The sequence below is a fragment of the Struthio camelus genome, chromosome W (genome assembly GCF_040807025.1).
Source record: "Struthio camelus isolate bStrCam1 chromosome W, bStrCam1.hap1, whole genome shotgun sequence".
In the NCBI taxonomy this organism is placed as follows: Eukaryota; Metazoa; Chordata; class Aves; order Struthioniformes; family Struthionidae; genus Struthio; species Struthio camelus.
In genome coordinates, this window is record NC_090981.1 from 50,267,157 (window position 1) to 50,295,075 (window position 27,919).

Consider the following 27,919-nt stretch of genomic DNA (forward strand, 5'->3'; position numbering starts at 1 on the left):
GTTACTGTATCTAAACTTTTGCAGTTTCTTTTTATTATTGCTGGGTTTTTTTCGCAGCATGACTTTTCTGCTCCTTCTAAATTCACATGGCTTTAAAATTATGGAGTGAACTCCATGTCATATGATTGATACAGTGTAAGTTTTGCTAAAACGTCTGTGCTTTTACCCCATTTTCCATGCTGGTAGACTTACTAAGAAAACTCTTAATTTCTTGATTCAGTACTGTTTCAACTGGAATCTGTGGTATATCAGACTGTCCCTGAAGGATTTTCTTCTGTATTTATCTGACACACAAGAATAATTTTTCAAGGAAATACCACTGAATACTATGGTTGATTGGAGTAGAAAGTATGTTGCTATTAGGCTGGAATGTAAGGCTTAGCAAGAAGAGAGAGGAAGAAGAATCATGATACGTTTGTCATTAAAATACTTTAGTATGCCTGGAAGTCCGTGTTGGTTTTACTGTTGTTCCAGTGTACTTCATATGCACATTAAGTGCAAAGGTATTTACCTGGTTTCATGCTATTCAACACTTGGCTTACTGCTGTCAATGCTTGTTTTTCTGATAGGAACGTTTCCAAATGGTTTTCTAGTCTGGTAAAACTTTCTTTTGTTTTATTTGTAGAAGACTTTTTTCTATGTGTTTTTTTTTTTGGGGGGGGGGGTAGGCGGGAAACAGGTCTTACTGTTTTTACCATTTAAGGCTGGATAATGTGGCCAGCTGAAAAATCTTCACACATATAGACTGCAGCTTAATAGTTCATTTTGATTCCTGTTTTCTGGACAGGAGTCAAATATGAGACTTGTAAGCTTTGTTGTGTCCTCTTACAGTAAACTTATTTAAATCACTATTTTATTTTACTTGCACTAGATAGACAACCCAATCAATTCCTAATATTTTTTGTTGCTTAAAAAACCCACCTAGCACTAATATTTGAATCTGTTTGGTGTTTTTAAGACTATATTTTTAGGCTGAGGAACTCCCTTCTTTTCAACTAAGTAGTGAAGGTTGAATTAATCCTCAAAACAAATTCAAAGTCTGAACCAAAAAACAACCCTCTCCCCCTCCCCCCCAAAAAAAAAAAAAAACAAAAAACAGGCTTGTGGTTACTACTTCTCTTTTCCATGTGGAGCATACAGCTTTTGCTGCTTAACAAGCATTGCAGTGCGGTCTGGGGCCTGTTGAACTTCAATAGAAGCAATACTGTCATAACAAATTAGTTTTTCCCTTCCTTTTAGTAGTCTTATGTTGTATTTGTTCAGATCTTTATCTATATCTTACTGTTAAAGCTGACATTATTTTTAACTTTGTGAAGTTAGGTTGGTTTAAAAATAAGATGCTAGCTTGTTTCCAAGAATAAAGTAAAAACAAAAAACCCCTCACTGATAGCTTATCAGTTGAAGAAGGTAGGCAAGTGCACAATCATTTTTGAAAGTTAGTTTGCCTCTTGATAATCAAAAGGATATCGCTGTTTTTTAGAAAAATGCATTTAGATTTGTCAGCTTGAAAAAACACAAGTTCACTAGAAGTTGTCTTCTACTTTGCTGCACCTTCAGCCATCTACCTGGGTAACATTTCTTTTCCATCAAAATATCTGTGGGTTCAGAGAGTACATTTAATTGCTTAAAAAGATCTGTATTTTTAGTTTCCTCTATTAAGGAACTTGATCCAATAAAAGAACAGTAGCTTTTAAGGTAAAGGTTTCGGGTTTTTGAGTATGATGAGGTGGCCAACCTCCACCTCCCCCCCCCCCCCCCCCCCCCCGAGCTGGCATTTTTCAGCTGAAGGTAGTGCCATGACACAATTTGCAGGCACTTCAACTCTTCGGTTGCAGGAGGTGCAGTGACTGGGGCACATCCTTTTCATCAGGCACCAGAAACTTTGCGTCCTGCAGGAGAACAGCTGGTAGTTAACATTTTGCTTGCTGATACCACCATTATAACTGATCTATATATAAAGGCTTCCTAGTCATTTTTATGCAATAACAACTTCAATTTCTAATCTTTTTCAGCTGTGCAGATCAAGAGCAAAGTTAAGGGAGTCTTTTGAGGGATCTCCCCTTTTAATTCGTGGTTCAGTATCTATTCAGGAAATTCCCTCTACCTTCTGCTTACCTGTACAAGTCCATAGAGGTTGTATAGAGCTGCAACTCCCCACTCCCAGCTCTTATTCTTTTGGGGAGTGGGGTTTTGGACAGAGGTTTTGCTTTCTCGTGCACTGCAGAGGTAGTGTTCATAATTGCATGCCAGAGCCTTGCTCTTGTCTCTGTTTCTGTTTCGCAAACTTACTATGCGAAGGTTCATCTGCAGGCATGATGATTCCACCCAGGTGTCAGATGAGGATCTTCTGCAGCCCACCATGGTCTTAACCATGTCTCTTAACTTCATGAATGCTTATAAGGAAATATTTTTTCTGAAGCAGTCTTCTAATCTTTCTTCTACTGCTTATACAGCTTGTCTTTTCTTACTGATTTAACCTCTATAAGGCAGAATTTGTGACTGTATGTTTTTGTAGCAATAAACTTTTTAGGTGAGATTAAGAATTTATTGCAAAGCTGAGAAAATGTGATCATTTATACATTCTATCAAACAATATTTTTCTTGGTCAGCATAAAATACTTTTGGTGTTTTTATCAGTTAGGGTGATCTTTATATGAGACACTTTTTTTACCATAGCTAGTCTATTCTGAAAACATACATTTCCCAATTTTATTACCCATGACATAATCAAACTATGCTGCACTCCTTAATCCTTGTATACAATGATATGATATGTACTGTAGCTTCTCATATCTTTTCATTGTTATAAATTGCTATGGAGAAATACTCCTGAGCTTCCTCTTAAGTGAAAAATCTCTATGGCAGGAGAAGAAATATGTGCATCTCTTCTTGTACTTCTTATACATTCCTTACACTTCAAAAATACTAATCTTACGATATGCAGGTAATTTGCAGTTACTGGAGTCTCACTGTAAAAATAATTTCCTCTTAACAATGTATTGCAAAATCCTAATTTCCAGGTATTAATTAAAAATCTTCAATATCGTATTAGTCTTTAACTAGAGAAGCAAGTATTAAAAAAAAGTAAAAACTTGAATCATAAAGGTTGATTTAAAAAGGCGCAATGTTCTGTTTTTACAGCTAATTAGATGTCTCCGTCTCTAAAAGTCAGCTATCTTCCATTTCTTGAGCCTGTTTTTTATTCATTGTCTCACTCTGAATTATGCCAGCAACTCCAGATTGCTTATGTTTCTCTGACTGAATCTCATCATTATGGCATTTTCCTTAGTCTTTGAAATTTCCTTTCTTGCTAGTGAAAGGAGTTTCCTAGCCTGACAAGATTTGTGCTCATCTAGAATGAATGGTAAAATTTTTGTTCGAGTAAGAAGTGAGTCAATTTCTTTTACTGAGGCATATGCAACCTCCTTAGAATAAGCATTAAATCTCTTACAGCTGTGCATTAAAGCAGATCAATGACTGAGCACCCCAAAGCTATGCTTACTTATCTGAATTGTGTTTTGAGTGTATTTCTGCTTGGATTTCTGATCATAATTCATCAGCAGAAGGCGTATTCTTAAGTAACAACCTGTTGCTAATCAGTGTTTTTTAACTTAGGAAAATTTTTGAAGTATTATTTAATAATTATCTGAAAAACCTAAACACCCTCTGCCAATAAAAGCAGTAGCTTTGGAAAAATATTGGTGCATGAAGGTCTCAAACTGAAGACTCTTGATCCGTAAATAAAAGCAATAAAATAATTAATAAAATAATAAAAGCAAAAAACATTCTGGCTAGCGATACCTTCCTGTGGCTTGAAGTATTTCATGCCTTTTAACTGATAAGAAGCAGTTGGTAGTTATACCAGCAGAAACTTGTTGGTCTGGGCTACCTACGCTGCAGAAAGGGCATGCTGACACAACTGCAAGAAGGCTTAGCTTTATGGTAGACCGACTTGTGAGCAAGGCTGCAAGAGTCTGCTTCTCCCCCCTCTACTCCCAACTAATAATGATATTTCTTGCCATCTCCCATCTTCCCCCTCCCCCCAAGTTGAAATCCAGCTGTGGCTTTTCAGAGGCAATTTGACCTTTAAGTGCGTCCAGAATTTATCTATAAAACATCATTTACCTATTCGCTAAGTCAGATGAAGAGGTTTTGATCAATATCTCTTAAGCAGAAATTCTTGTTTGAACGGAATACTAAGGGATGTTTTCTCTCAAATTGTATGGCATTTTTTTTGTTGGGTTACTTTTTAAAAAAAAAACAAAAAAACAATACAAGCGTATGAACACAGCTTAAAGCTACAGTTGTCCTGTTGCTACTGAATTTGCTCCATATGGTCTGTTTGTTCCTGTCAGCTGAGAATCTCCATCTCAAATTGAATTATGTTCCCCATATATTCAAGGACTAGAAGCAGAGCACCTGTTTGGTTTCACTTGGAGACAGTTTAAAGGCCATAGTCCTTGATCAGTGCATGATTAGCAGTGAAAAATTTAACAGTTCTAGTTTTACTGTACTAGGAGAAAATACCGAGTAGAGTCTTCAGCAGAAAACAGATCAGTGAAAACTGAGAAACTTGGTTGGAGACACAGATATTCAGCCAGAAAACAAAGCAAAACTTGCAACTGGAGAGAAAAGGTGCAAAATGCCTGTGTTGGAGCATTAGATGTTTTAAATGGCTAAAGTTTCTCTAGCCTAACTCGGTAAGAGTTTGGTAGAGGCAATTAATGTTTTACATTTAGAGATGTTTTCATTGATTAAACCTAGAAGAGTTTTAATGGTACTTTAAATTTGTGTACCTTCCTCTAATCATGTATTTAAGTTAGTGTTTTTGTGTGGGTTGATCTCCTGCTTCCTTCTACAGCAGTAATGTGCTGTACTAGCCAAGTAAAATTTACACCATATGAAGGGGGATGAGATAGTCCTGTGTATGTTACCATATGTTTTCTGTTCCCTAGATCTTTTGGTCAAAATATCTATTCTGTCAGAGGTTTGTTCTTTTGTAAATATAGCATGCTGGAATAGTTGTATATTGTGAAAAGGGCATGTAAGAGTGACAGCATTTATAGAGAGCCTAAAGAAGAGGAGATGCCTATTGCCTGCAACTATAATGCTTAAAATCCAAAGCTGGAGATGATAATGTCGTGAACTGATAAACAGAGTATGCTCATTAGTTCACTCATTTGTCTCATTGCAAATACAGGTATATTTCTTGTATTGCATTTTCTAATGTTGAAAGGTAGTCTAATTTTAAGTTCCAAAAAGTAGCGTTCTTTGGTTTGAAGACTTGCACCATCTGTAAAATGAAGCTATCCTTCCTTTGCCATCTACCTTTCCTGTTATCCAAATCCTCCAATTACCTCTAGTTAGACCTCTGTGTACATCAGTAACACATATCCTTCACCTTTACGTTTAAATGGCAACTGCACAGACTGTTTCTATTTTAGTAACCTTTTTTACATCAATTTTGACGGGTTTCTTCTTTCTCTTGCCTTCTGATCATCTGAAGGCAAACAAACCTTCATTGGTATACTAACTTTTTGGTTGTGTAGTGCCTGAATTTGCTATGGTGTTCTACTTGTGCAGCAAGTACTACTGTATGAGCAAGGTAGGAATTTTTACCTGGGACCTGTGAGCAAGTAGGTTTAAAAGTGACAGTTGAAATTGTGTTTTCCTTTTTAGTGTGTTGTCATACTATTGTAATCTTGCTTAACTTTTACTGTCTGGTTTAGGTTTCCTTTTTTTTTTTTTTTAATCAAAAGGGACATTTGAGTCCCCCTTTCCCCTCCCTCCTTTTTTTGGTACAAAGTTTTTCTTTGACTGGCATCCAGTTTCTTCCTAGTTGTTATCCTGTCGCAGTTACATACATCTCCAATAAGACTGAACTTTACAGCAAATAGTCTGGTCTGTTGTCCTTAGAGATCTCTCCTCTTTACTCTCAGATTTGATGCTAAATGTTAGTTTTGAAATCCTTCATAAGAAAGAACAAGACATATCCTGGGGCTTAATCTCAGAGGAGACACAGCCTCAAGTAAACATTAGTTATTTCATCTTTTTCCTCAGAACACGCTTGGAGTCTCTCTAGTGTTCGCTCTCTTGCGTGCTCGTGCACGCGCTCTCTCTCTCTTTTTTTTTAAACTATAAATGAATCCCCCACCCTGTGGGGCGGGGGGTGTTTAATTTTAGTTTCAATTATGATGCCCAGCAATTCTGAAAGCATGGGCTGAAGCTATAGAGGAAAAACCTCTATAGAGTTTATTTCTGTAAAGTTACTGATAAGTAGATGGAAGAAAACTGTTCCTGTTACCTCGGTCAGTGATGTATTAAGCTATCTCCTATATCCCCCTTGAGATCTTGTTGCTATCAGCACATTAGTGCACACTTCTCCTGTTTGTCGTATCTGGCCATTTCTTAATCTGTTGTGCTTCTTCCAACTATATTTTAAATGAATTTGTTTCTGCTTTTTGTAACCTAACTGAAATTTTTTCAGATGCTCTTGCTGCGTACATCCTGGTGTGACTTACAGAAATCTTCCTTTGCATTTGGTGACAGGGTTTTTGCCATGAAGATTATGAGACACTGTTGTTCTCTTCATATACTTTGAACTTCCCTAGCTGTTTCAGCTTTTTTTTTTTCCCTCTTCTTTTTTTAAATGCCTGGAATGTCGTGCAAGCCTTCATTTTTACTTCCTCTTTAGCCAACATAAATCTGAATTTCTATTTGCATCTGAAATAGTTTTCCATCTTTAATTTTGTTTCTTTGAGGTTCTTTTGCTCATTTGGATATGTCACTCTACTGTTTCTATGCATCCTCTTTTTTATATTATTACAGGAGTAATATTATGTGTACCATGTATATCAAGTATGGCTGCTCTGAGACTTACATATGCCAAATTGTTTCTTTCTTCTCCCAGAAAGCTAAGTGTGCTATTGCATTTGGATGACATACAGTCAGCTTTAATTAGAAAAATCAAAGAATACCAAGTGGTCTACATGCTTCTTTTTGGCTTTTGTGATCCCATGTGAGTATCGAACACGAGTAATTATTCCTGCAATGCTGAACAAAAGAAAACAGTGTTCTGTAACCCACCTTGTAACACATGAATCACAGAAAAGCTTTTTCTGACTTGGCTCAGAACCTGTAAAATGATGGCTTTTAGCAAGCCTGAAAGCTCTAGGCTATTTTTGAAAATATCTGTATATATCTTTCATCTTTACTAGAAATTAGAAATGACAGGTGATGCCACATCCTTAACTTCTGCACATTTCTAATCCCAAAAGGTGTTGCTACTGTCTCTCTCTCTCTCTCCCCCCCCCCCCCACGCCCATTTTCAATGATTTGTAGGGCTTTTTCAGTATAGTTTTATATTTTCTTAGGTTGTGAAACAAACTGTTTGCAAAGGCTTGCGTTCATTTTTGTTACCTTTGTCTCTTACTGTTAAACTTGAAAGGACTGATGGGTTGAAATAGACCTCTTGGACAGGAAAATAAACGGAAAGCAAACCCTCAGAGAGAAGAGGACACTGAACTCGAGCAGTAATTCTATACCTGATGAAATCTAGGAGTTTGAGAAGCGTTCAAGTTTGAGTCCAGAATGCACTGAAATGCACCCTGTTTATCTTCATTCACAGGAACAATGCATCATGACTGGGAACTTTGTAATTAAAGTAAGGTACTCTGAATATCGATGTCCTATCTGGCTTGTCAAAAGTAAGCCACCTCCTTTTTCTTGATCTTATTCCTCCAAGCCTTCTCTGTTGGTAGTGGGGTTGTCAAATGTTATCAAAAAATGAATAGAGCTGTACATCACTTGTCTATTTTTGGTAGTTGAACCTCTTATCTTCTGTCTTGTTCAGCTGGTGACTACATATAGATGTTGAAAACGATTTGAAATGTGTTTACTTCTGTTGAGACACCGGAATCGTAGCCTCTCTAATATACAGAGATGCTTTTGACCGCGGATGTATTTCTCATAGGTGCCATGGTCACATCTGAAGGAAGAATTTGAGATTCCACATTCAAGCAGTATGTTGGCTCTTTTAATGTCCTATAGCCTTTCTGTAAGGTAGGACCTAACTAGGACTCTGTTTACTCTGTGAAATTGCTTCACGTTCTTGAGAATTTGTTTTATTTTGTTCTGTTTTGAATTAGCCTGTCTTTTATGCCATATTCCTGTCTTTCCTCTGTGGCAGAGGCTGATAAGACTGAAGATTTGTATAGGCATTGAAGAGGAAGAGTGCTTTTGTGGTGAGCCCTTTGGTTGAACCCACACATATGAAGACTAGTCAGATTAAACAGGAGGATTTATTTGTCCTGTGGATAGAGTGTAGTGATAGGTTAGTAGACTTTGAGCTGGAGTCCCTCTGTTCGAGGCCGGCTCATTGGTCTGCATCATAATAGAGGAGCTTGAAAATAAGGGTCACTGTTTAATGAGGTTGTGATCTGTCAGAGAAGGTGATTGATCACGATAGCCTTGATTTTTAGTATTTTTATCTGTTCTGGAGATCACTTTAGGATGGCAGTGGTGGTATGAGTATTTCTGCATTGGTGGTCATAAAAAGAACAGAAATCTGTTGTTTTGTCCTCATTGTTACTGTCAGGTAAGATGATATATCTTCTCGATCTGATGCTTTAAAAACATGAAAATAGTATCACTAGTTGTGTGGTAGCTATTCCCTTTTTTTCTCCCCTTTTTTGTAGTGGTAATACCATCTGTGCAGCATAGAAACTGAAGCATCTGCAGCTGTAATTCACACAGTCAAAAGCATAGAATGTATTGTACTACTTTAAGGTATTCAACGGTTAAAAATTAGTTTACTATATAGACTTTTATTTTTCTGTCTCTTAGCTGTGCATAACTTCATTCAAGCGCCTAGAGTGTTTTTATTATTTGCATTCAGTTATTCCCCAGCTTTCCCAACTTGTTTTCCATCTTTAATATTGTAACTGTCTCCTTTGTGTTTCTTTTTTTCCCACCTTTCACATTATCTCTTCAAGGATTGAGATTCCTTTGTGCTTTTGTGGTCTCATACGACATTAGAACTACTGAGCCTGCCCTGTGCAACTCTGACTTTTTTTTTAATGATCTCCTTGAGATTTTGTCAATAACTTTGACAAAGCTAGTCCTCTGGACATAAATCTGTTGGGTGCTAGAAGTCCATTTGTTCAACAGTATCTTAAGAAAAATAACAGGTAAAGAGAGACTGTATTTTTAAAGTATAAACAAGAAGGGGAGGGGAGCACAATTAGGGTTGAGCTTTCAGCCCTAATTCTGCATTTCAAGAGTCGTGAATGCTTCATTTGCTAGCATTAACGTTGCACTAACCTAAGGCATTTTTGCATGAGGGTGTGTGTGTTTAATCAACTAAGCATGAAATCTCTTGCTTCTGTTTGTCCCTATTAAACAGCAGCAACAAAAGAAAAAGACAGGAGATGGGTCCAGAACAAAGCAGAAATAATGGAGTATTTCACCCCCAAAAGGAGAGTGAAATGAGAAGTACAATGAGTAAATGAAGACAAACTCAGTGGCTTGAAGCAGTGCAATGTGTTGGAGAGAGTAGTAATTCAGGGACCTTTGCTGCCCAGAGCTTCAATCTGTGATCTCTGAGCAGCGCATATGTCAGAAGTGTTTGGCCACCCCTGCTACAGACACAATATTTAATGGTTTTCCCAGAAGAAACCTCTGTAGCAGTTTAAAGGCCACTGTCTAGGATTGTCAGTTCAAATGCTGATCCACCTAAAACTGGAAAAATCTAGTTTGGATAGAAATCCCTAAGTAGAAGTGGGATTGGCTAACTTCTTCCCTTAGCTCTTGCACGTGATTATGCATACACACACATGCACGTAAAGTAAAAGTAATAGCGGTGCTGAATGTTGTACATTTTTCTGGGGGCTGCAGCAGTTAATTATTCCCAGTTTACTGGGTAAATACACAGTCTTTTTCCAAAACTGGCCAAGTACAGACATTTTTTCAAGATACTGTATTGTTTTATTTTCAGTACTTTCAAATCTGCTCTTTCTTTCATTTTTAAAAAAAATTATTTAACCCTTGACTGTCTCTACCTCTCTGCCCGTCACCCAAAGGCTATAATGAATTTTGAGAGTAATGTTCTCAGAAATCCTGAATTGACACTTTATTTCACATATCTCTCCTTTAAGAATATATCTGTGTACAATGTCTTACCTTGATAAGACAAAGAGCTCCAAAAATGTAGTTGTTGCTGGTAGTAGGGCTGAAATGTATGACCCTCCCCTAAACAGCATTTCAATAACTAAGCCAACTAGCTCTGCTTGACCTTAAATTTGCAGGAATCAAATATTTTTCTGTCCGTTCTCTTCAGTTGTCCCACCAACTGACCCCAGTTGGGTTTTGAGTTTGTTCTATAATACTTAAAAGGCAGCCTTACAAAGCGGGACATGCTTGATGCTGTTTTGATCGGCCACTCATCAAGTAAATCAGATTTGGGAATCAGTGAAAAAGAATTCCAGGTCCATATCTGAGGATAGTCTGAAGACTGGTTAGAGACTATTAATTTAAGTTTCTCTTCTGCCCTTTGGGCTGTCCAAATGGAGCTAAAAGTAGCCTGGCAGTTTTGGAAAAGTGAGACCTAGCTGTGGACTGACCAACTCTTCTCAGTATTTTTTATGTATTTATGTGGTGTTTTGGAATCCACAAATGGCTGCTTTCACATTATTTGCAGTTCAGTATCTCTTATTGCACTGTAAAGCATGATGACATCTTAAGTAAAGCTGTAACTCTAGGCCATGCTGTACAAAATATCTCAGGATGCATTTCCTGTCCATAGTCAAAAGCAGAACATAAGATGTAAATTTATTTCATGCTCTATGACGTCTGAATTTTCTATTCTACCACAAATCTTGTGGAGCTACTAGATGCAGCTGCCAGAGTAGTGAGAATACAGAGGTCTCGTCTCTATAATGGATGTTTAAATAGCCCTGGCTTTGTTAGAGGCCGAGTAACTTTAAGCTGCTGAGGAATGGAAAGGCAGTGATCATACTGTTTGTATAGTGATGTTTTTGATGGAAGAGTTGTTCACAGACGTATCACTTCAAGAGCTTGTTGTGATGTGTGTTGCAGATATGCCTGTTGATGGGGACAAACTGACTCTTTTAAAGACTGTCTGGAAGGAGCCTGACATGCAGCCTCAGAGGTTTGGGGAGCTTGGAAGAATTTTTTTAGTGGCCCTTAGCTTCTATTAAGTGGAAACTTTGTTCTAGGGAGGTTATATTGTGCAACAAACTTAATTTGCCTTTCTCACTTAAGTACCAGAACTTCCAATATTTGCTACGACTTTGTAGAGTGTGTGAGATATTTTGACATCAGTGAATAAAGTTAGAAGGCATATTTACTTTGCTTAGCTATGAACACCAAGTAAGGCCCAACCTTCTTGCAAAGAAAAGATTTTTCGAAGTCAAGTTTTAACAGAAATAACGCTCTTATTTTTAAGAACTGTTGTCCTTGTTCAGCTTAAACTACTACAGTAAATGGTTTTACTCTTAAATTGTTTTATTTCACCTTTTTATAGGATGTTGATGGACTTTCTTAACTTTCTCCCTAAGCTTATCTTTTGTTTCTTTAAACTAGTGTAAAGTGATGTTTCAACAGCATTACATAAAGAAGTAAAACAAGACACTGAGATGTGGTATTTTTCACAGGAATTGTGCATGATATCCCTTTTGCAGAACTCTTGTCTATGCCTGCTTAAGGATTAGAAGAAATATTTAACAAGACTGAATTATTGCCAAAACCTGTCTTCAGATGGACGAATTATCACCTGCTCAAATTGGTGTATATGCATAGGAGTTCAGTCCCTGACGTGTTTAAAATAACTAGAAGTTGCACATGAAGAATTCTTTCCAGAAGAACCTCAAACATGCTGTTAACACTCATGCAGTTCAGATATAACACCAAAACTAAAAGAATGCAATATAAGTTCTGTAGTCACAGTAACTATCTTTTTTATAATCATGTCCTCTTTTATCGACTTGCTCACGGACCCTGAACCTGCTACTGGCAAGTGATAGTGTCTTACTAACTTCAGTCTTCCTGTTCCTCAAGTAACCCTCAATAAGAGTGGCTAGGCAGTCATGTAGAGAATGGAATTCTTTACTGAGTACTGTTGTTGGCTTATGGTTAAGACAGAAGAAATAACTTAAATGTAATAATAAACAGCACCTTCAGTTTAGGTGGGGAAACTCAGATTTCTACTGCTGGAGATTCTGGAGCTGGCGCTGTGTACGCTTACTTAGAACATGCATGTGTATGGGTGAGAGAGTGGGCAAATATGTTCTCTGTTCCTTGTTATAACAGATTTATTTTTCTTATGTGAAGGTAGCAGATACTGGGTATGTGTGCTATGTTTTTTATATATACATATACATATGTGTATGTATGTATATTTATGTGGGAGAAAATGTATCTTACAGACTTTAGCAGGTGATTAAGCCCCATACTTCAGATGTGAACTTGCTAGCTTTCCCAGAATGGTCATCCTCTAGATTTTCATGTGAAAGTTTTCCGTATAACGTACAAAGAAGGGCCTAATGAACCTTCCTGAGGGCTTAAGGGACCTGCTGGATAGGCTTGGCCTATTTTGGCCGTACTTTTTAAGAAAGAGACGTGACCATAACTCTAAAGAAGGTTTTGTGTAAGTGATTTTTATGCTTTGTGTTATGATTAATTCATGCTTCTCCAGGGAACAGCAAAAGACATAGTGAAATGGTATCTGCATTTTTATGACTAAAGCTATGTCCAGCAAAATACGTTTCTTGAAAAGCTGTACTCTTACCAGCTGATGTTATACGGTAGGGTGAGTGCTTTCCTCCTTCAAAACGTGGGACAAAGCCCAGGAAGGAGGCTCAAATCAGTGGAGCGAAATTCTGCCGCTCTTGCCCGTGGCAGCAGGGAGCGCCTGGCCAGCAGCTGTCGGAAGCTGCTTTGCTGCTCAGACCAGATAGTGCCTTAGACTAGCACAGGGGTTTTCTGCCAGTTCTGCTTCTGGAAGCAAACACATAAAACACCCAGCCACCTGACTGAGTAGAGCATGTGCCTGACACTGTATGTGCGCTATTTATGCTATTCGAGAAATTTAAGTTTCTTTCCTCAATCCAGCTATGAGAGGCTCAGGTAAAAAGTTAACTGCTATATTTATGTTGTCTTATGAAGCTGTTATAAGCTCTGGTTGAGCTGATCTCACTCTGTTAATTGCTGATGGTAACAAAAGTGTAAGTTGGAATGGTATTTTGCTTCTCTCTAGCACCTTCAAATTTATAAACTTGATTTTTAGAATCTTGTTAGAGAAAGATATGCAAAAAAAGTAACTTCTTCCTTTTGTTTTGTTTTTTCCTGGCAGTGTTTTAGAGCACTTTGCTGCAAGGGACCACCACCACCACGACCTGAATATGACTTGGTTTGCATAGGCCTCACTGGCTCTGGCAAGACGAGTCTTCTGTCACAGCTTTGCAGCGAAAGTGCAGAGAATATAGTGTCTACCACAGGTAGGAAAGATACTGCCCTATATTCCATGGTGTGCTGTAACATTGCTTATGGGTAACTTTAAAAACACATAGCAAAGGCAATAGAGAACTTCATCTTTGTATCCTGTTTTTAAAAATACATAACTGATTGTTTTGAAGTTACCTCTACTTACTCGTACAGAATTTGGTAATACAATGGCGAATATTCATGAAACCATACAGTTTGCAATATGTTGAAAGTCAGAACATACATTATGGCGTGATAAAGTAGAACTTGTAGATAAACTGTATCAGTTTACCATGGACATCACAAGATTTCTTTCTTATTTTTCATTTTTAAGCAATCTTGTTGTAGAAGCAAAAAAGAAAAGAGAAAATGTGATATAGAACAGGATGGGCTAGTGAAACTATGTAACTTATATTAGGAGTACTGCTTTGTGGTATATGCTAGCAATCAAAAGAATAAATATAACGTAAATGTTTTTTGGTGTTTATTTCTTTTTTTAGAGCCGCAAAGAGGCTTGTTTACGCAGTAAGGGCAGATTGAAAGCAGAGAGGAAATTTACAAAATGTTTTCGTGGTATTAAGAAGATAAATAAAAACAGACAACCCCAACTAAAGTCTATCTTAAGTGCAAAAAACTTAAGTACACATGCTGATACGGATGAACCGGAATGCCTAATGTTGAAATGGTATTTTGACACTGCACTGCCCCCCCCCCCCCCCCCAAAAAAAAAAAAAAATCTAGAGTGAGAAAAAGGAATACCCAACTGCAAAGTTCAGAAAGAGGACAAATTAGGTCACGGAGATGGAAGAAATCTGTTTGTATGGCTACAGTGATTTTAATATGGTTGATTTGCTGAGGGAAAAGATAGTGGGTGTTGTGTGAGTAACTTGTGTGTATAGTTGTATGGCTTTATGTTGTTCTTATGGTTTGTGGGCTTGAGTTTTATATGATTATCCCTTAGCAACCCTAACTATTTTTCAGTGTATCTTTGTTTAAATTATAAGAACATAAAACTATTAAACAAAACAGTAAGTCAACGAAGTAAAGCAGGTACAAGAAAAGAATTAACCCGTTGAGCTCACTGCCTTCATAATTGTATTATTAGGAATTCTAAAGAGATCTGAAACTTCTTTGTGTGGAGAAGATGTCAATGCCAAACTTGGAAGATAACAAGGAAATCATTGAGCAATTCAGTCTTTTTTTTCCTCCTTAGATTTATCTTTAAAGTTCAGCTGAAATTACTGCAAATTAAACTTTAACACTTTAGACCCTGAAAGATTTAGTAACAGCTATATAAATAGCAATGTAGTTCTCAAAAGCAATAATGAAAATATGATTTATTTCCAAATTACATTTCTTATGTGTCTAGGTAGTTGCAACAAAATGCTATCATGTAGTTAGGCAACTTGAGCAATGAAAATGGAGTTTGGAGAAAATTAGGCAGCATCCAGTCAAAATGATACATAATTAAGTCACTCAGTTCATCATAGTAAATCTACCCATCTGTACCAGTACATGTGATATTAAAAGATATAATTAGAAATTCAAGAATCCAATGTGGCAGCTTTTCCACTCAGTTTTCAAACTATAACCTAAATTTTTGCTTTTCTCATCAATGCCACTCAAGTCTATCCCAGTTTTTACTTCTTTCTAGGAATAGTTTAGGATTTATTTTTAAGAAAACAACAAACAAGCTATTGCATAATTATTCCCTTCAGATTTTCTTGTACTTTCCTTTGCAGCATCTATCACTGACCAGGATTGGAGTTAGAGTACTGGAATATCATCTTGTTCTGATATGGGTGAACAAAGCCCTTGTTTCTGTTAAATAACAGCTAATAAACCTGAAATGACGCACTTCAGTGACACACTTTTCAATTATAGGAAAATAATAGTGTTTTATAAGTTTTTCCTTTTAAGATATAAAAGGATAATAGAGGATTTGTAGATACTTTCAATGTGCTTGTAACCATTTTTATACATACTACTTAGGTTGTAAAAAGTTCTCTCTGCTTCTAATATCTATAGACATGCTTAGTGCTCTAATTGTAATCAAAAACTGTGAAGTTAAATATAAGAAAGTGGTAATTAGAATTATACCTTGTCTTTCATGTCTCCTAAAAATTGTAGAAGGATCACTTCATATTATTGGTAATTTGAGATTAAACTTAAGTTCCAGATGCTTTAGAAGATGATTTTTATAAAGATGTACTTAACACTAAATCCCTGCCAAATGGTGAATGGCCTGGATGTAAGTTTTATGCTGAATTTAATATATCCCAGCTATTAAAAAATGTCTTTGCTAATTTCATAGTTCTTATTGATCTTTTCTCTTATAAACGATGCAAAATCCTGGTGAACAAGGTAGACTTTTCTGAATGAACAAGGTAGACTTTTCTGAAGGTATGCAGCTGTTTTCAAATGTCCTTTTAAAAAATAACTTACTAATATTCTTTATTTCTATTTTTAGGTTTTAGCATAAAAGCAGTGCCATTCCAGAATGCCATCTTGAATGTAAAAGAACTTGGAGGTATAACACTTAATCGTTTACTCATTTGTTAACAAAAAGCTATACTTGTCGAACTATTTATTCATTTTGTATATAAAAATGATAAATCAGTGTGGCTTGAATTTATTTAAAATTTGAGTTATGGCACAGCAGTTAAAAGTTGAGAAGACTGGAGCAAATACTGATTAAAAAAGTAAAAAGTTGGAGGAGTGTAAGGCAGATAGTGTTGTATATCTTAGTTATTTCTTGAATTGCAGAGGTTAAGCTATGCAAAAATGCAAACTGAGGCTATAATTGTACTATGGCTCACATGGCAGCTTGGGAAGGCGTTCCCTGAACTTATTGTACATATGAGCTTTTACTTGTGAGCAATTTCTCAGCAAACTATGTGAGTATGGAAGTATTTTTGGCAGAACCAATGTATTTGCTGCACCGCTGAAAATGTTGCAAGGGCAGCAAACTTCCAATGGATTGCATATTAATTGAAATCTATTCTGTTGTTGTATTTATTGGGTTTAGTTTAGGAGGGTTGGATGTAGTTGATTTTTTGTAGTGGTGTGGTGTGTTTTGTTTTGTTAAAATCTGTCTTTACTCAGGTAAGCTATTTGGCTGCCAAATACTGTGGCTCTGTTCCTTTGTGAGATGTGTGCTCACAAAATGAGAAACAGCTACATAAGCAAAAAAATCAGTCGCTACATAAATCTTCTGCCTCTCGAAATACAGACATGCTGGTTAGCTTCTTTTTTCTCTGTTGTGAGGCTATTTGATTTAGCTGGCACCAAACCTTGAGTCTTAAGTGGTCAAGAGGTAACTTTGTTAAAAGAAAAGGGTGAAAACACTCTCCTAGTGGGTGTTCTTGTGGAATCTAGTTTCATCTAGTTTTCTTCTAACTAAAGAACCATGTAGATCATCTTTATATTCTAGAACTTCTGTAGATCTTCATACTCTACATAAATACAGTAGAATGAATCATGAGGATGTTCATTAGATTTTCAGCAAGGCCGAAACTTGTCTTAAGGGCTCTGAGGAAGAAATTAGCTTGGCTCTCAGAGGACACTTCGCTATAAAATGAAGTTTTATCATGGCTGTCTTATCTGAGACTGTTTTTAGAAAGGTTCCAGATAAGCATGCATTAAAAAGAGAGTGTTTCCTCTTTACTGCTCTTGGTCCACGTGCATGCTCTTGTTTGCTCATGTATCCTGTAAAAGAAGCAGAAATTTTTTCTTCAGTAAATGGAGGCCAGCACAGGTACAGTAGTGATTCTGTTTAAGTATGTAACATGCACTTAGGTGATTTTCTGTTTTTTGAAATAGAACAAATCATTTGCAGCCCAGTTTATACATTTTGCTATCTAAATCTCCGCTATTAAATGTATAATGCGGATACATGCATGTAGTTTTGGTATCAACAACTGAGTCTGAGTATTCTAAAGCAGATTCTCTTTAGAGTCTGTTCTTTAGACTCTGAGTTTAGGCTTATCATATAAAGTTTATTTTATGCAGGTATATGTTTCTCAAAACTTTATCTCAGTGAGGAGAGTTTCTATGTGATCAAGGTGAAGCCTGAGCTTTCTGGAGAGTGCCTGGCTTCTCTCTTGTGGCTCTCTGAAAATACAGAAATGAATCTGAGATATTTAATAATCTTTCCATTCTGCTTCACTGCTAAATTTTATTTTGGGGTTTCTGGTTCTGATGTTAAGGAAGAGAGGCCTATGGTTTTGTTCTTATTTTTGGTTTTTGCCTTCAGTTGCTAATGTATTGTTACCTAAGTTCTGTTTTCTCTACTGTGGAGGTCTTGTCCAGGCATTTGTTCTTAGAAACTTGGAGGAAGGTAGAAGAGTATCTCTTTTTTAATAGATGCCATTTAATGAACCATCACTGTTCATTGTTATTCATTATTCAAAAGGTGAAGTTCTGTTTAGTTTTAATTTGTGATACTCTTATTTTAAAACTACTTTTTCGGTTTAGGTAACTGAAATTTGTAAATTTCATATGTCTTTATACAGCAAAGTTTTCATAGCCAATAGTTAAAGAACTTACAGCAAAAGTAATATACTTTTGGGTTCTCACATTCAGCGGCCAAGCAGTTATGTGAAACAGATGCTGACTGCATAGTATTCTTTTCTATCTGGCTGAAGCAGTATCCTTCCTTGAGGTTGAAGATGGTGCTAGTTTTTACCATGCTGGGTACCTTCTGGAGCTGCTAATGAAGCCAGGGCTTTGCTTCTTCATTTCTGTGGGGATTATAAAATTTCATGCAAAGCTTGTAGAAACAGCCTCCTTTCTGTTGTCTGTTTCTGGTCTGATTATCCCTTCATCAATCTTTAGGATTAACTAGGGACATGGAATAAAGTTTACTGTGCTCATTTGCAAAAATTTTGCTCTCAAGTACATGATATCAAAATATTAAAACCAAAAATGAATTCCTATTTCTGATCTCCTCCCCCCTCCCCAGTAACTTATACCCTAGTACTTTTTATTGGATTAATGTTTTTATTTTTTAAGCAAGACTAGCTTCCTACAAGAAATCGTATTTTTAAATCCAACTTCACAAATGTTAAAAGCTTTGTTTAAAAAGGTAGAATACCATCCTGAATCAGTAAGAACGCATGTGTGTGTATCTTCCAAATCAAACACAGACGTGCTTGAATTATTTGAAAGGTAGCTCTTGTTTTATTTACCTATCAAGTTTAACTTCCCATTCTCCAAGTTTCTGTTTTGATATACCAATAATCCCTTCCTCCTCTCAGAGAAATAAAAAGGATACCATTTTCTTCCAAAAACTTAATCCATAAAAGAATATATGTTGATTTAGATTATTCTGATGATGTGTCCTGCCGTATCCCATATGGTTTCAAAATGTATTCTTATCAGTGTAGGTTGAAGTATTTCCATATTATGCAACTTAAATTAGTAATGCTTTAGGAAGAAATTGCAGACTTGATTGTTTCCTGTTACAGTGCAGCCATCTCTGGTGGGAAATAGGGATGAAATTGTGGGTGATGAATATAAGGCAAAGTGGGGAAAGACTGCAAAAATGAGGTAGATGCTAACATTTATTGTTCAAAAGTGTCTAGTAGGTTTTTGCTGCAAGCAACTTGTGATACTGAATGCTGAGGTCTGTTCTCAAGGCAGATAATGCAGGGGCAATGACAAGGTGAAGCTTTTTCTTTGGCTCTAACAAGTGCCTCTTTCAACCTGGAGAGACAATGCCCGAAACTGTCATTTATCGGTATGTTTATTCAATCGTTCATTGTTAAAAAGCTGTAAATGGAGTGCTAAGTAATAGTAGCTGCTGTAATGTGGGTACTTATTCTAGCCTAAATCAAAATTGCAGATCTATTCCAGAGGCTATCAAATAATTTAGTTTTTAAAAAAGGCAGAATAAATTACTTCAGAATTTAAATTTGCCACCTTGTAAACGAGGGCTTGGAAACTATTGTTGAGACAGCTGTTGCTTACTAGTGAGCCTATTCAAATTTAAATGAATGAATTTGTATGTGGATAGCTCTGTTTTTCTTAACCAAGTTTAAAAATATTAACAACATGTTATAGGGTTTAGTAACTTTCGCTGTTTTATATACTCTAATATATTCTCATATGTTTAAGATTTTTTTTTTTAAATCTACCCAACAACCTTTTCCATAAGCAGAGAATCAACATGTTGTCTAATCATCTTTTAAATTTCTTTTAAGACAAAATATGTTAACTGCTTAGGAAGAACAGAGTGGTTATGATCAGGTATACTCAAATTTCCATTCAGTTGAGCATTCCCAGGAAAAGAGAGAAGAAAACTGTCCTACCCACTACTGTTTATCCTTCAACGTCATGACCAGAGTAATAAATCCACACTCTTAGACCATCTATATAAATTGTCTAGATGAGAACTTCAGGGCAAATAACTTTAAGTAGGACTCGTTAAATACGGCATGTGTATTTTGCCTTAATCTGGAAGTAAACAACAAGAGACGAAAGAGTAGGAGAAGAATCATACTGTCATGCAAGCCAAATTGAATGGAAAATATGAACCCCTGGAGAAGACGTCCACAGACGTCAGGCAGTATCTGCCTTCTGTAAAAATGAAGAAGGAGGAAGAAAATTATCTTGGCCTATTAATTAGAAGTTAATGTTTAAGTTGTTTATGGGAAAACCATTCCTTTTCCTTGCTGTATGAGGGAAGTAGCGAACATCCTTCCGACATCATAGCCTGGCAGAGAAGCTAGCATCTCATCTGTTTAGTCATCAGAAAACTGATCCCACACGTAAATACCAGCGTAAGTCATCCTTACAGGGACATACTAAAACAAAGCAATAAAATCTCCGAACTGCATTCATCTAAAAGGCAGTTGACACCTCTACAAAATCTGGTCATGGAGTGCATGTAATGCCATCTGAGACATATCTGCATCTAACAGCTTACAGAGCATCTTAACAGATGAAATTTTTAGATGACCCTGATGAGCTATACAAGCTATGAGTTGCACAGAGACATTCAGCTTCCAAAAGTATTAGACAGATCTGTTTGCTATCAGTCATACTCAGCATTCTGTTCAAATGGTGTCTAAGCCCTGGCTCTTTCACATGGTTTCCTCATCTCATAGATAAGAGGGATCACTTGTGCCTGTTTACTGATCATATGAGCTTGAGTGTTGTGGAAATTCAAATATGTGTTTAGTAATAGTGATCTTTACGCTGTTCTTTGGAAACATTCTTCTTTTTCCATCGTTAGTCTTTTACTGTGTGACAACCCATTGCATATCCGATGCAGAACAAATAGGTGCCACGCGAACAACTCGTGTCAAAGCACAAGTTGCAATAGGGTAAGCAAAAAAAGATTGGTGTGGTATGTCACCTACTGCAACCTATTGAAGTTTCAGAGTTGAGGCTTTGAAAATGTTAAGGCAAACTGCATGGCAATTATATTCTTATCTTCCTTTTAAAATAATCTGTAAGTATCTCCTGAATGGGATAGGAGATCCTTGTTTTAAATTGCATGTTTCTTTTCTTGCAGTAGATGATCAAACTGACTTTTCACAGGCAAGTGTAAATATAGTGTTTTTATTTCTAATGGTTTTAAATATCAGAATAGGTAGAGATTCAGAATTGGTGACAGCACCTGTATTAGCTAATCCTGAAGGCTTGACTCCTAGATTAATCTCCCCGGGGAAAAGTGGAAGGTAGGCAAGAGATGACAGAGACAGTTTTCATAAAAGACAATTTATTAAGAAAAATGTAAATAAACGCAATAACCTGTGTATTTTTTTTTATATGTTGAATACACAGACCAAAATTTATTCCTGAGCACTTTTCAGGTTGTTTCTTATGCTGTTTTTTCAGAATATCACTGAATTACTGCAGTGAATATAGATGATCTAGCAATCTCAAAGTCATCTTCTTGAGGAAAAAAATCTGCCCATTCATTATGGTCATGCTTTGTGTATGACTGCAGGAGTACTCTGCCTGAAAAATTAGGGAAAACAGACAGTGATCTTCTGATCTTGAAAAACCTAGGAAGTAACAGTCTTTGGACTTTTGAATCTGGAGGAAGGTTTTGTTTTGGCGTCTATATTGCTGCTTATTGTATAGATAAGCAGTATTGATGCGAAGTAGCCATTGAAGCGTGACTGACATTACACCCATGGGAAGCATCTATATTTTTGTGTGTAGATGTGAGTGTGAATGTGGACACTTTGGGGATGTAGACATGTACATGCAAAAAACAGTTACATCTTAGAAAGGATTTATAACTTCATTTGTAACAAAAAGGATTGAACACGTTGAAAAATATTTTATGTTTAAAAAAAAAAAATCTGTAGGCTATATTTCTTCTGGATATTCCTTCTGGGAGATCTAAATGGTGAGCATGCTCAAGCTAGATAAGGAACAGCCAGATCTCTTAAATATGCTAGTATGTCAAGCCTCTTCCTGGTTACGTAAAGAAAACATATCAGTTTGCCTTGTGAAGCAGTGATGGGCTGTTGTGTTAATAAATCCTATGTTGATTTAGCAACAGCTATTTCAAAACTCTTTCCAAAGATTGATATATATGTTTTTTAATATCTTATATCTTTTTTTGTATCTTATACAAGAGCCTTCTTTTTCCCTGCCATTCCTTCTTCTTTCCCCAACACGGGCCAGTCTTGCAGGCAAGAAGATTTTGTGGCGCGGTTAACATACTCCTTGTCATTTTCTCAGGGTTTTGCTAATTAGAAATGTTCTGCTTAATATCAGTAGAGGAATTAACAATATAACTCTTTGTTAACAACCTAATCTTCAAAATAGGTACGTGTCCCTGTTTCATGCGAGTTGACATTACATTTGAAGTTGTAGCAAAACTGGTTGCTGCTCGCATTCTCTTTCATGGCCCGAGTTTTTTTTGACGGGGGAGGAAAGAAGTTCTTCCCTGGACTGAAAATATAACGTCTCCAGAGCTGTCATGTGAATCCTTCAGACTGTTTTGAGGTGAATAAGAGCATGTACAGGCTAGACTGTCTTGAAGCAAGAGGTGTGTGGCGTTCTTTGTCCTCTTGATGGAGATTTGATGCAAGTTTGACAACTAACAAATTTGACATCTTTAAATTTTATCCGATGAAATTTTTCTGTAATACTATATTCAGTTCTCCTGGAAGTACTGAAAAGGAAGAAAAAGGTATCCTGGTACTGCCATGAATGAAGATTAAAAAAGAAACTTTAATAGTTAAAAGGAAGATTTGCAACTGTGCATTTCACATAATATTTGTTAAAGTGAATAATTGTGCAACCTGTTTTGAATATGTGACGTTTGAGAGGATACTATTGGCAGTGATTTAAAAAAAAAAATCAGAAACTGTGGCGAGTATGGACACACTGTACTGTTGGCTGTTAACAAAAAAGAAATTATTTGCTGTTTCCGAATTTATACATGAAAACAATTTTGTTAATTTTGAACAATTAGTTTAATGATTGCTATCCTATAGTAATGATGAATAAGTATCCTTTTCAACTACATTACACCTTAGTTTTTTCCTTTTTAAAAAGTAATTCAAACCTATGTTTGACTAAATGTGATCTTTGTGTCTCTAGTAAGTAGCAGGACTGTGTTTTGTTTAAATTTATACGTAAATAGGATGTTCTAGTCATATCACGGCAGTTTTGGCACTCCTGGGCTCATAACTGAGGGAAACAAATTGTACACCTGGGCATGAGTCATGCCACTTGCCTGTCGGAGAAAGCTATTATACTAAAAGCCGTATTTTAGCAAACCTTCCACATAAAATGTTCCTTTGGTCTGATGTGAATTGTTGTCAAGTTTTTTGTGATGTCTTTGAAATTTTTGCCTGATTTTTTTGTAACGTAGTTTATGTATGAAGTGGCTCAAGTCTAAAAATGGACATGTACCTGCAGAGTTATTAGAAAAACACATGACACTAGCCTAACAAACCTAAAAGCTTATCTTGAATATTAATATTTTTGAGATAACATTTGGGGTACCAAGTTGCTGATTTCATGTTATTGGCCTCTGAGCATCTCAGAGCGTTTAACAGATGCACGTTGGAGTCTGGATTGACAGAGTACTCATACTCTGAATTTCCATATCTTAAATCTTTGGAAAAGGTGAAAACATTAATTCTTGAGATAGTTTGTGCTAAAGTACACCTTTAAAAACAACTTCTTATTCTATAAGGCTGAATTTGTCCCATCATGAAGAAGTGCAACTGCTGGGTCGTTATTCGCAGGCCATTGTCCTGAATAGCACCACAACATACTACCCTTGGAGAAAGAAGCTGAGAGTGGATTGTATTACCTGTGTAAAGAGTTAAGGCAAAAGAATGCAAGCTTATTTGTCTTGTAGAAATTGTGATTTCCAGTTGCTGATAGCTTACTAATGCCAGGAATTATTTTTCAAGTGCATTTGCCAGGAAAATGAGTTAAAATGGCACCCTGAGGTACAGACTTTCTCAGTCTTCTTTCTTGTCTGCTTAGTGCAAGTTTTTTATCCTTAAACCACAGGCTGTAATTTCATCAGAATTGAAGTGTAAGCAAGTTCAGACCAGGTCACTATTCTAATGGAATATTCTAATGGAATATCTTGAAGGAAATGCCCAGTCTTGTTGGAGGTTAGTAGGTGATTCTTAAAACTATACCACTGTCGAGACTCTCTGGTAACTGGACAGAGCCACAAAGAAAAGGACTACTGAATTTTAGTGTTGGTTCTTTTGGGACAGTTGATAGGGAGAAACAAAGTTCTTCCATCTAGGCCCTCCCAAGCTAAGGAATTTGAACCAAAAAGACAGGATTGTAAGCTCAAAAAATCAACACGCTGCTCTTCTGGCTCCAGCGTCTCATGTAAGGATCTGTGTGCTGCCTTCTTCCATCTACCTGGGTAGATGATGTCAAGCACACTACAGTTCAGGTTGCAGTTTTTCTCTTAGAAATCATCAGTATTGTTATTGAGATAAGGTTTCAGGAAGCAGGAACATATGGTTGAAAAGTAGCTGGCTGAAGCTTGGAGTAGGTAAGATTGATGTTACATTGCTAGGAAAAAAAGAGCTTCAAAGAACTAATTGTGATGTTAGCCTTCCAGTTAATGGAAAATGATTCTCTACCAGTGTTGAAGGAAAGTGGTAACTCAGATCCTGTGCCTGTGACACTGCTGTGTATGGCCATGCAGTTAATATCTCTAAATAGCTGAAAATTTCTGTGGCAACTTGTTATATTGGTACTGGCATAGAAAACTGGAAGGACTGGAGCATCTAATAGATGCTGTGAAGTTCTTTACAGTTGGTACATGTTACAGTGGTATGGAAACATATAGTTCAGCTTCAATGCAATCCCCTTTCTGTGCAAGTAATGTTAACTTGATAGGTCATTTTATTTATTTTATCATCAACTTATTTTTGCATTGTTACTTTATGAGTCTGGCTGAATTAATAGAGTTTAAGCAAGGTCTTGTCTAAATGCCATGATCATCTACCTTTGAGTGAGTAACTCTTTTTAGGTCTCTTGTAGAAAAACACTATTCAGTTCTGACGTGAATATTTTCTGTAGGAAAATGTATTTTTAAAGTGTTCACTCACAGCTCCCATTAGCCACCTAAATTGTGCTAGGTACAAAAGACAGGAACTAGATCTGTAAGGTCCTATGTAGTCAGCAGACAGAAGAAAGAAACGCCATGGAGTGAAATTAGAGTACTCTAAGTTGGATGCTTAAATTATATGGTATGAATTCCTTCTTAAATACCAGTTTCCTTACTTTTTGTTTAATGGCTATCTTTTTTTGTTGCACAATGCGCAAATTAAGTGAATATTTTAAGTACCATATCAACGATATAGTAATTATGTTGCATTAAATTCTCATTTTGTGCCTGCCACATGATCAGAACTTCCGTAGGTAGTTGTTTTGTTTCACTAAAAAATGGAGTTTTCTTATTATCAGTATTTGCTATCTGTGTCTACGTTAGTGTCATTTCTCCCCTTCTCAAAATAAGAATAGTACATGTAAAAGATACTTTTAGCACATTTCTCTAAATCACTGTCTTTATTACAGGCGCATCATTTTTTATGCTACATTTTTACTGCTGCTGTTGTTTGCTTTTTATTGTTAGTCCCTATGAGTATAGTGCCATTTTCAGACAAAGAATAGCCCACATCCACATCATAGTTTAGTTTGACAGCTGTCAAATAAGAATTTTTTTTTCTAACTCAGTGTTCTAACACATGCTGCTCTCCAGAGGAGACAAAGCTTTCCATAGATAACCTTATTGCTTCGCTTGTGTTGAGTTGGCTGAGTGCCACTGAACTGTGTCCTAGAAATTACTGTGGCACATAAACCTGTACAGTCACTGATGTGCCTGCTCTGTTGGACTGTCCTAGAATCCTTAGTGTGGTTGACAGAGCAAAATTAGTTGCAGTGAATGCCTGTGCAAGTTATCGTTATATCTCGTCGTTCACCTCACTATTGTATCCCCATTTTCCTCATAAAATGTGCGTTTACAACTTTAGTAGACTTTTCTAACACTTTTTTTCCCCGATGATGAAGCATTTGCCTCGTGTTTTTTGGAGGTGAACTGAAAGATCCGATCATGCTTGGAAATGAACAACTGACATGATAGAAACTACAACTTTCTGCAATGAGCTACAGGGCTATGGAAAGGATAATGGGCAAAAGATGACTTATTTATATGTTAATAACAGGATATTTCTGGGAGAAGACACAGAATTAGGCTAGATAACGCTGGAAGCATAATAGTTCCCCAGTACTCGTTAATGGAACAGAAATTTTCAGAGATGAAGAACTGTGAGTCAGATTCTTCCCTTATCAAAATGTTGTTGGGTTGGTGTGTCTGTATGTGCTGGATTTATGGGTGTTATGTTTTCTTTTTATTCTTTCGGTAATGTGTATTAAGGAGGGAAAATGTATCCCATTTCTTTGATTCTACAAAGCAGGAGGGTTTTTACCAGAGAAGAGTTTTAAATCTCTTTAATTATACTTATTTTGATTAGTTTTTATTATTATCTTGAAAGGAGCTGACAATATCAGGAAATACTGGAGTCGTTACTACCAAGGATCCCAAGGGGTAATATTCGTATTAGACAGTGCCTCCTCTGAAGATGATCTAGAAACTGCTAGGAATGAACTGCATTCTGCTCTCCAGCACCCACAGTTATGTACTTTGCCGTTTTTAATACTGGCCAATCATCAAGACAAGCCAGCAGCTCGCTCCGTACAAGAGGTATGTTAACATGGCAGCATCCTGCCTATTTGTATTTTGTGTATCTGCACGCTTCTGACCCACTATTGTTTCCCTGACATCCTACTTAAGGATCGGCCTCAGTTACCTTTCACTGTAAGTACACAGCCTAAGAACAGTCCCTGCCCCTAAGAACTTACCGTGCAGTGCACTCTATATAGACTTGGTTGTTCTGAAAAACAGACCAGCACGACTGGGGTGCAAACACAGTTTTCCTGCTTTCACCATATTTTGCTTAAGGGAGAAAGACGTTTTTAACTACTCTTATCAAAAGCTGCTGAGAGTGTGTTTTTTGTTTTGCTTATTTTTATTTGCTATTAGTTTTGATCTTGCGCTATGCTGTTACTCTATTCTTCACCACCATTTAAAGCAGTAGATTAAGTGTGCAGCCATGGGTAAACTTTTAGGTAAAAGCTTTTTTCTTAGTTGCTATGTACTGGTGTGAGGGCAAAATCGCAATTCCTGTTCTGAAGCCGTTATTCTGTTCTGACTTTCTTCTTCTAAGATGTGATATCTTTGTCTAATTTGCAGGTATCACATAATAAATTATATATTTGTTCTATTCAGTATACCTTTTGCTCTTAGGTTTCTGCAAAATTCTTACATACGTTTCTATTATCTTGCTTATATCTTTGAGGAAGTGTTGAAGGTTACTAACTCTTGAGAAGCTCTGCTCACTCTTTTGAAGTTGCAGGAAGATATTAAAAATATTTTTTATGCTGACATAGTTGATTGTGTCATTCTGTTCATATATAACTGTCATTTAGGGGACTCTTCACATTAAAGACTATGTGAAATCTCGTATTTGTTCTGTGAGTGGTGTTTTTCATTACAGTGGAGTCAAAACTGTTTCAGCATCTTACTGTGTTGCTGCTTTGTATTTAAAAAACTCTTCCTTTCTTAGACGCGCGTTTTTATCTAAAATATGGTCTTTCTGAAGACTACCAGTTCAATTTGATTGATATATATATATATATATATTTTTTTTTTTTAAGTGTTCATTGTCTTGCTACTTTTTCCTTTTTAAAATGGCCAAATCGAGTTTAAAGTTAATTGAAGACTGTTTAGAAATCTTAGGTAAGAAATGTTCCTTCTCCAATTCCATAGGAATAGTGAATGTAGGAGAACACCTTCTTTATGCCATGTGACACATGCCATTTATTTTGCAATACAGCAGTTAGA

At 36.5% G+C, this 27,919-nt stretch overlaps 1 protein-coding gene across 5 annotated transcripts in view; it reads left to right on the forward strand.

Annotated features, from left to right (window-relative positions):
- The window catches only part of LOC138064272 (ADP-ribosylation factor-like protein 15), a 224,027-nt gene that overhangs the window by 63,223 nt on the left and 132,885 nt on the right, over positions 1-27,919 (forward strand). For all 5 annotated transcript variants that reach the window (XM_068926012.1, XM_068926009.1, XM_068926011.1 and 2 more), the window contains 3 exons: positions 13,370-13,514; positions 15,971-16,030; positions 26,511-26,719. In XM_068926012.1, the coding sequence (XP_068782113.1) occupies positions 13,370-13,514; positions 15,971-16,030; positions 26,511-26,719 (414 nt within the window). The remainder of the gene's footprint in view (positions 1-13,369; positions 13,515-15,970; positions 16,031-26,510; positions 26,720-27,919) is intronic.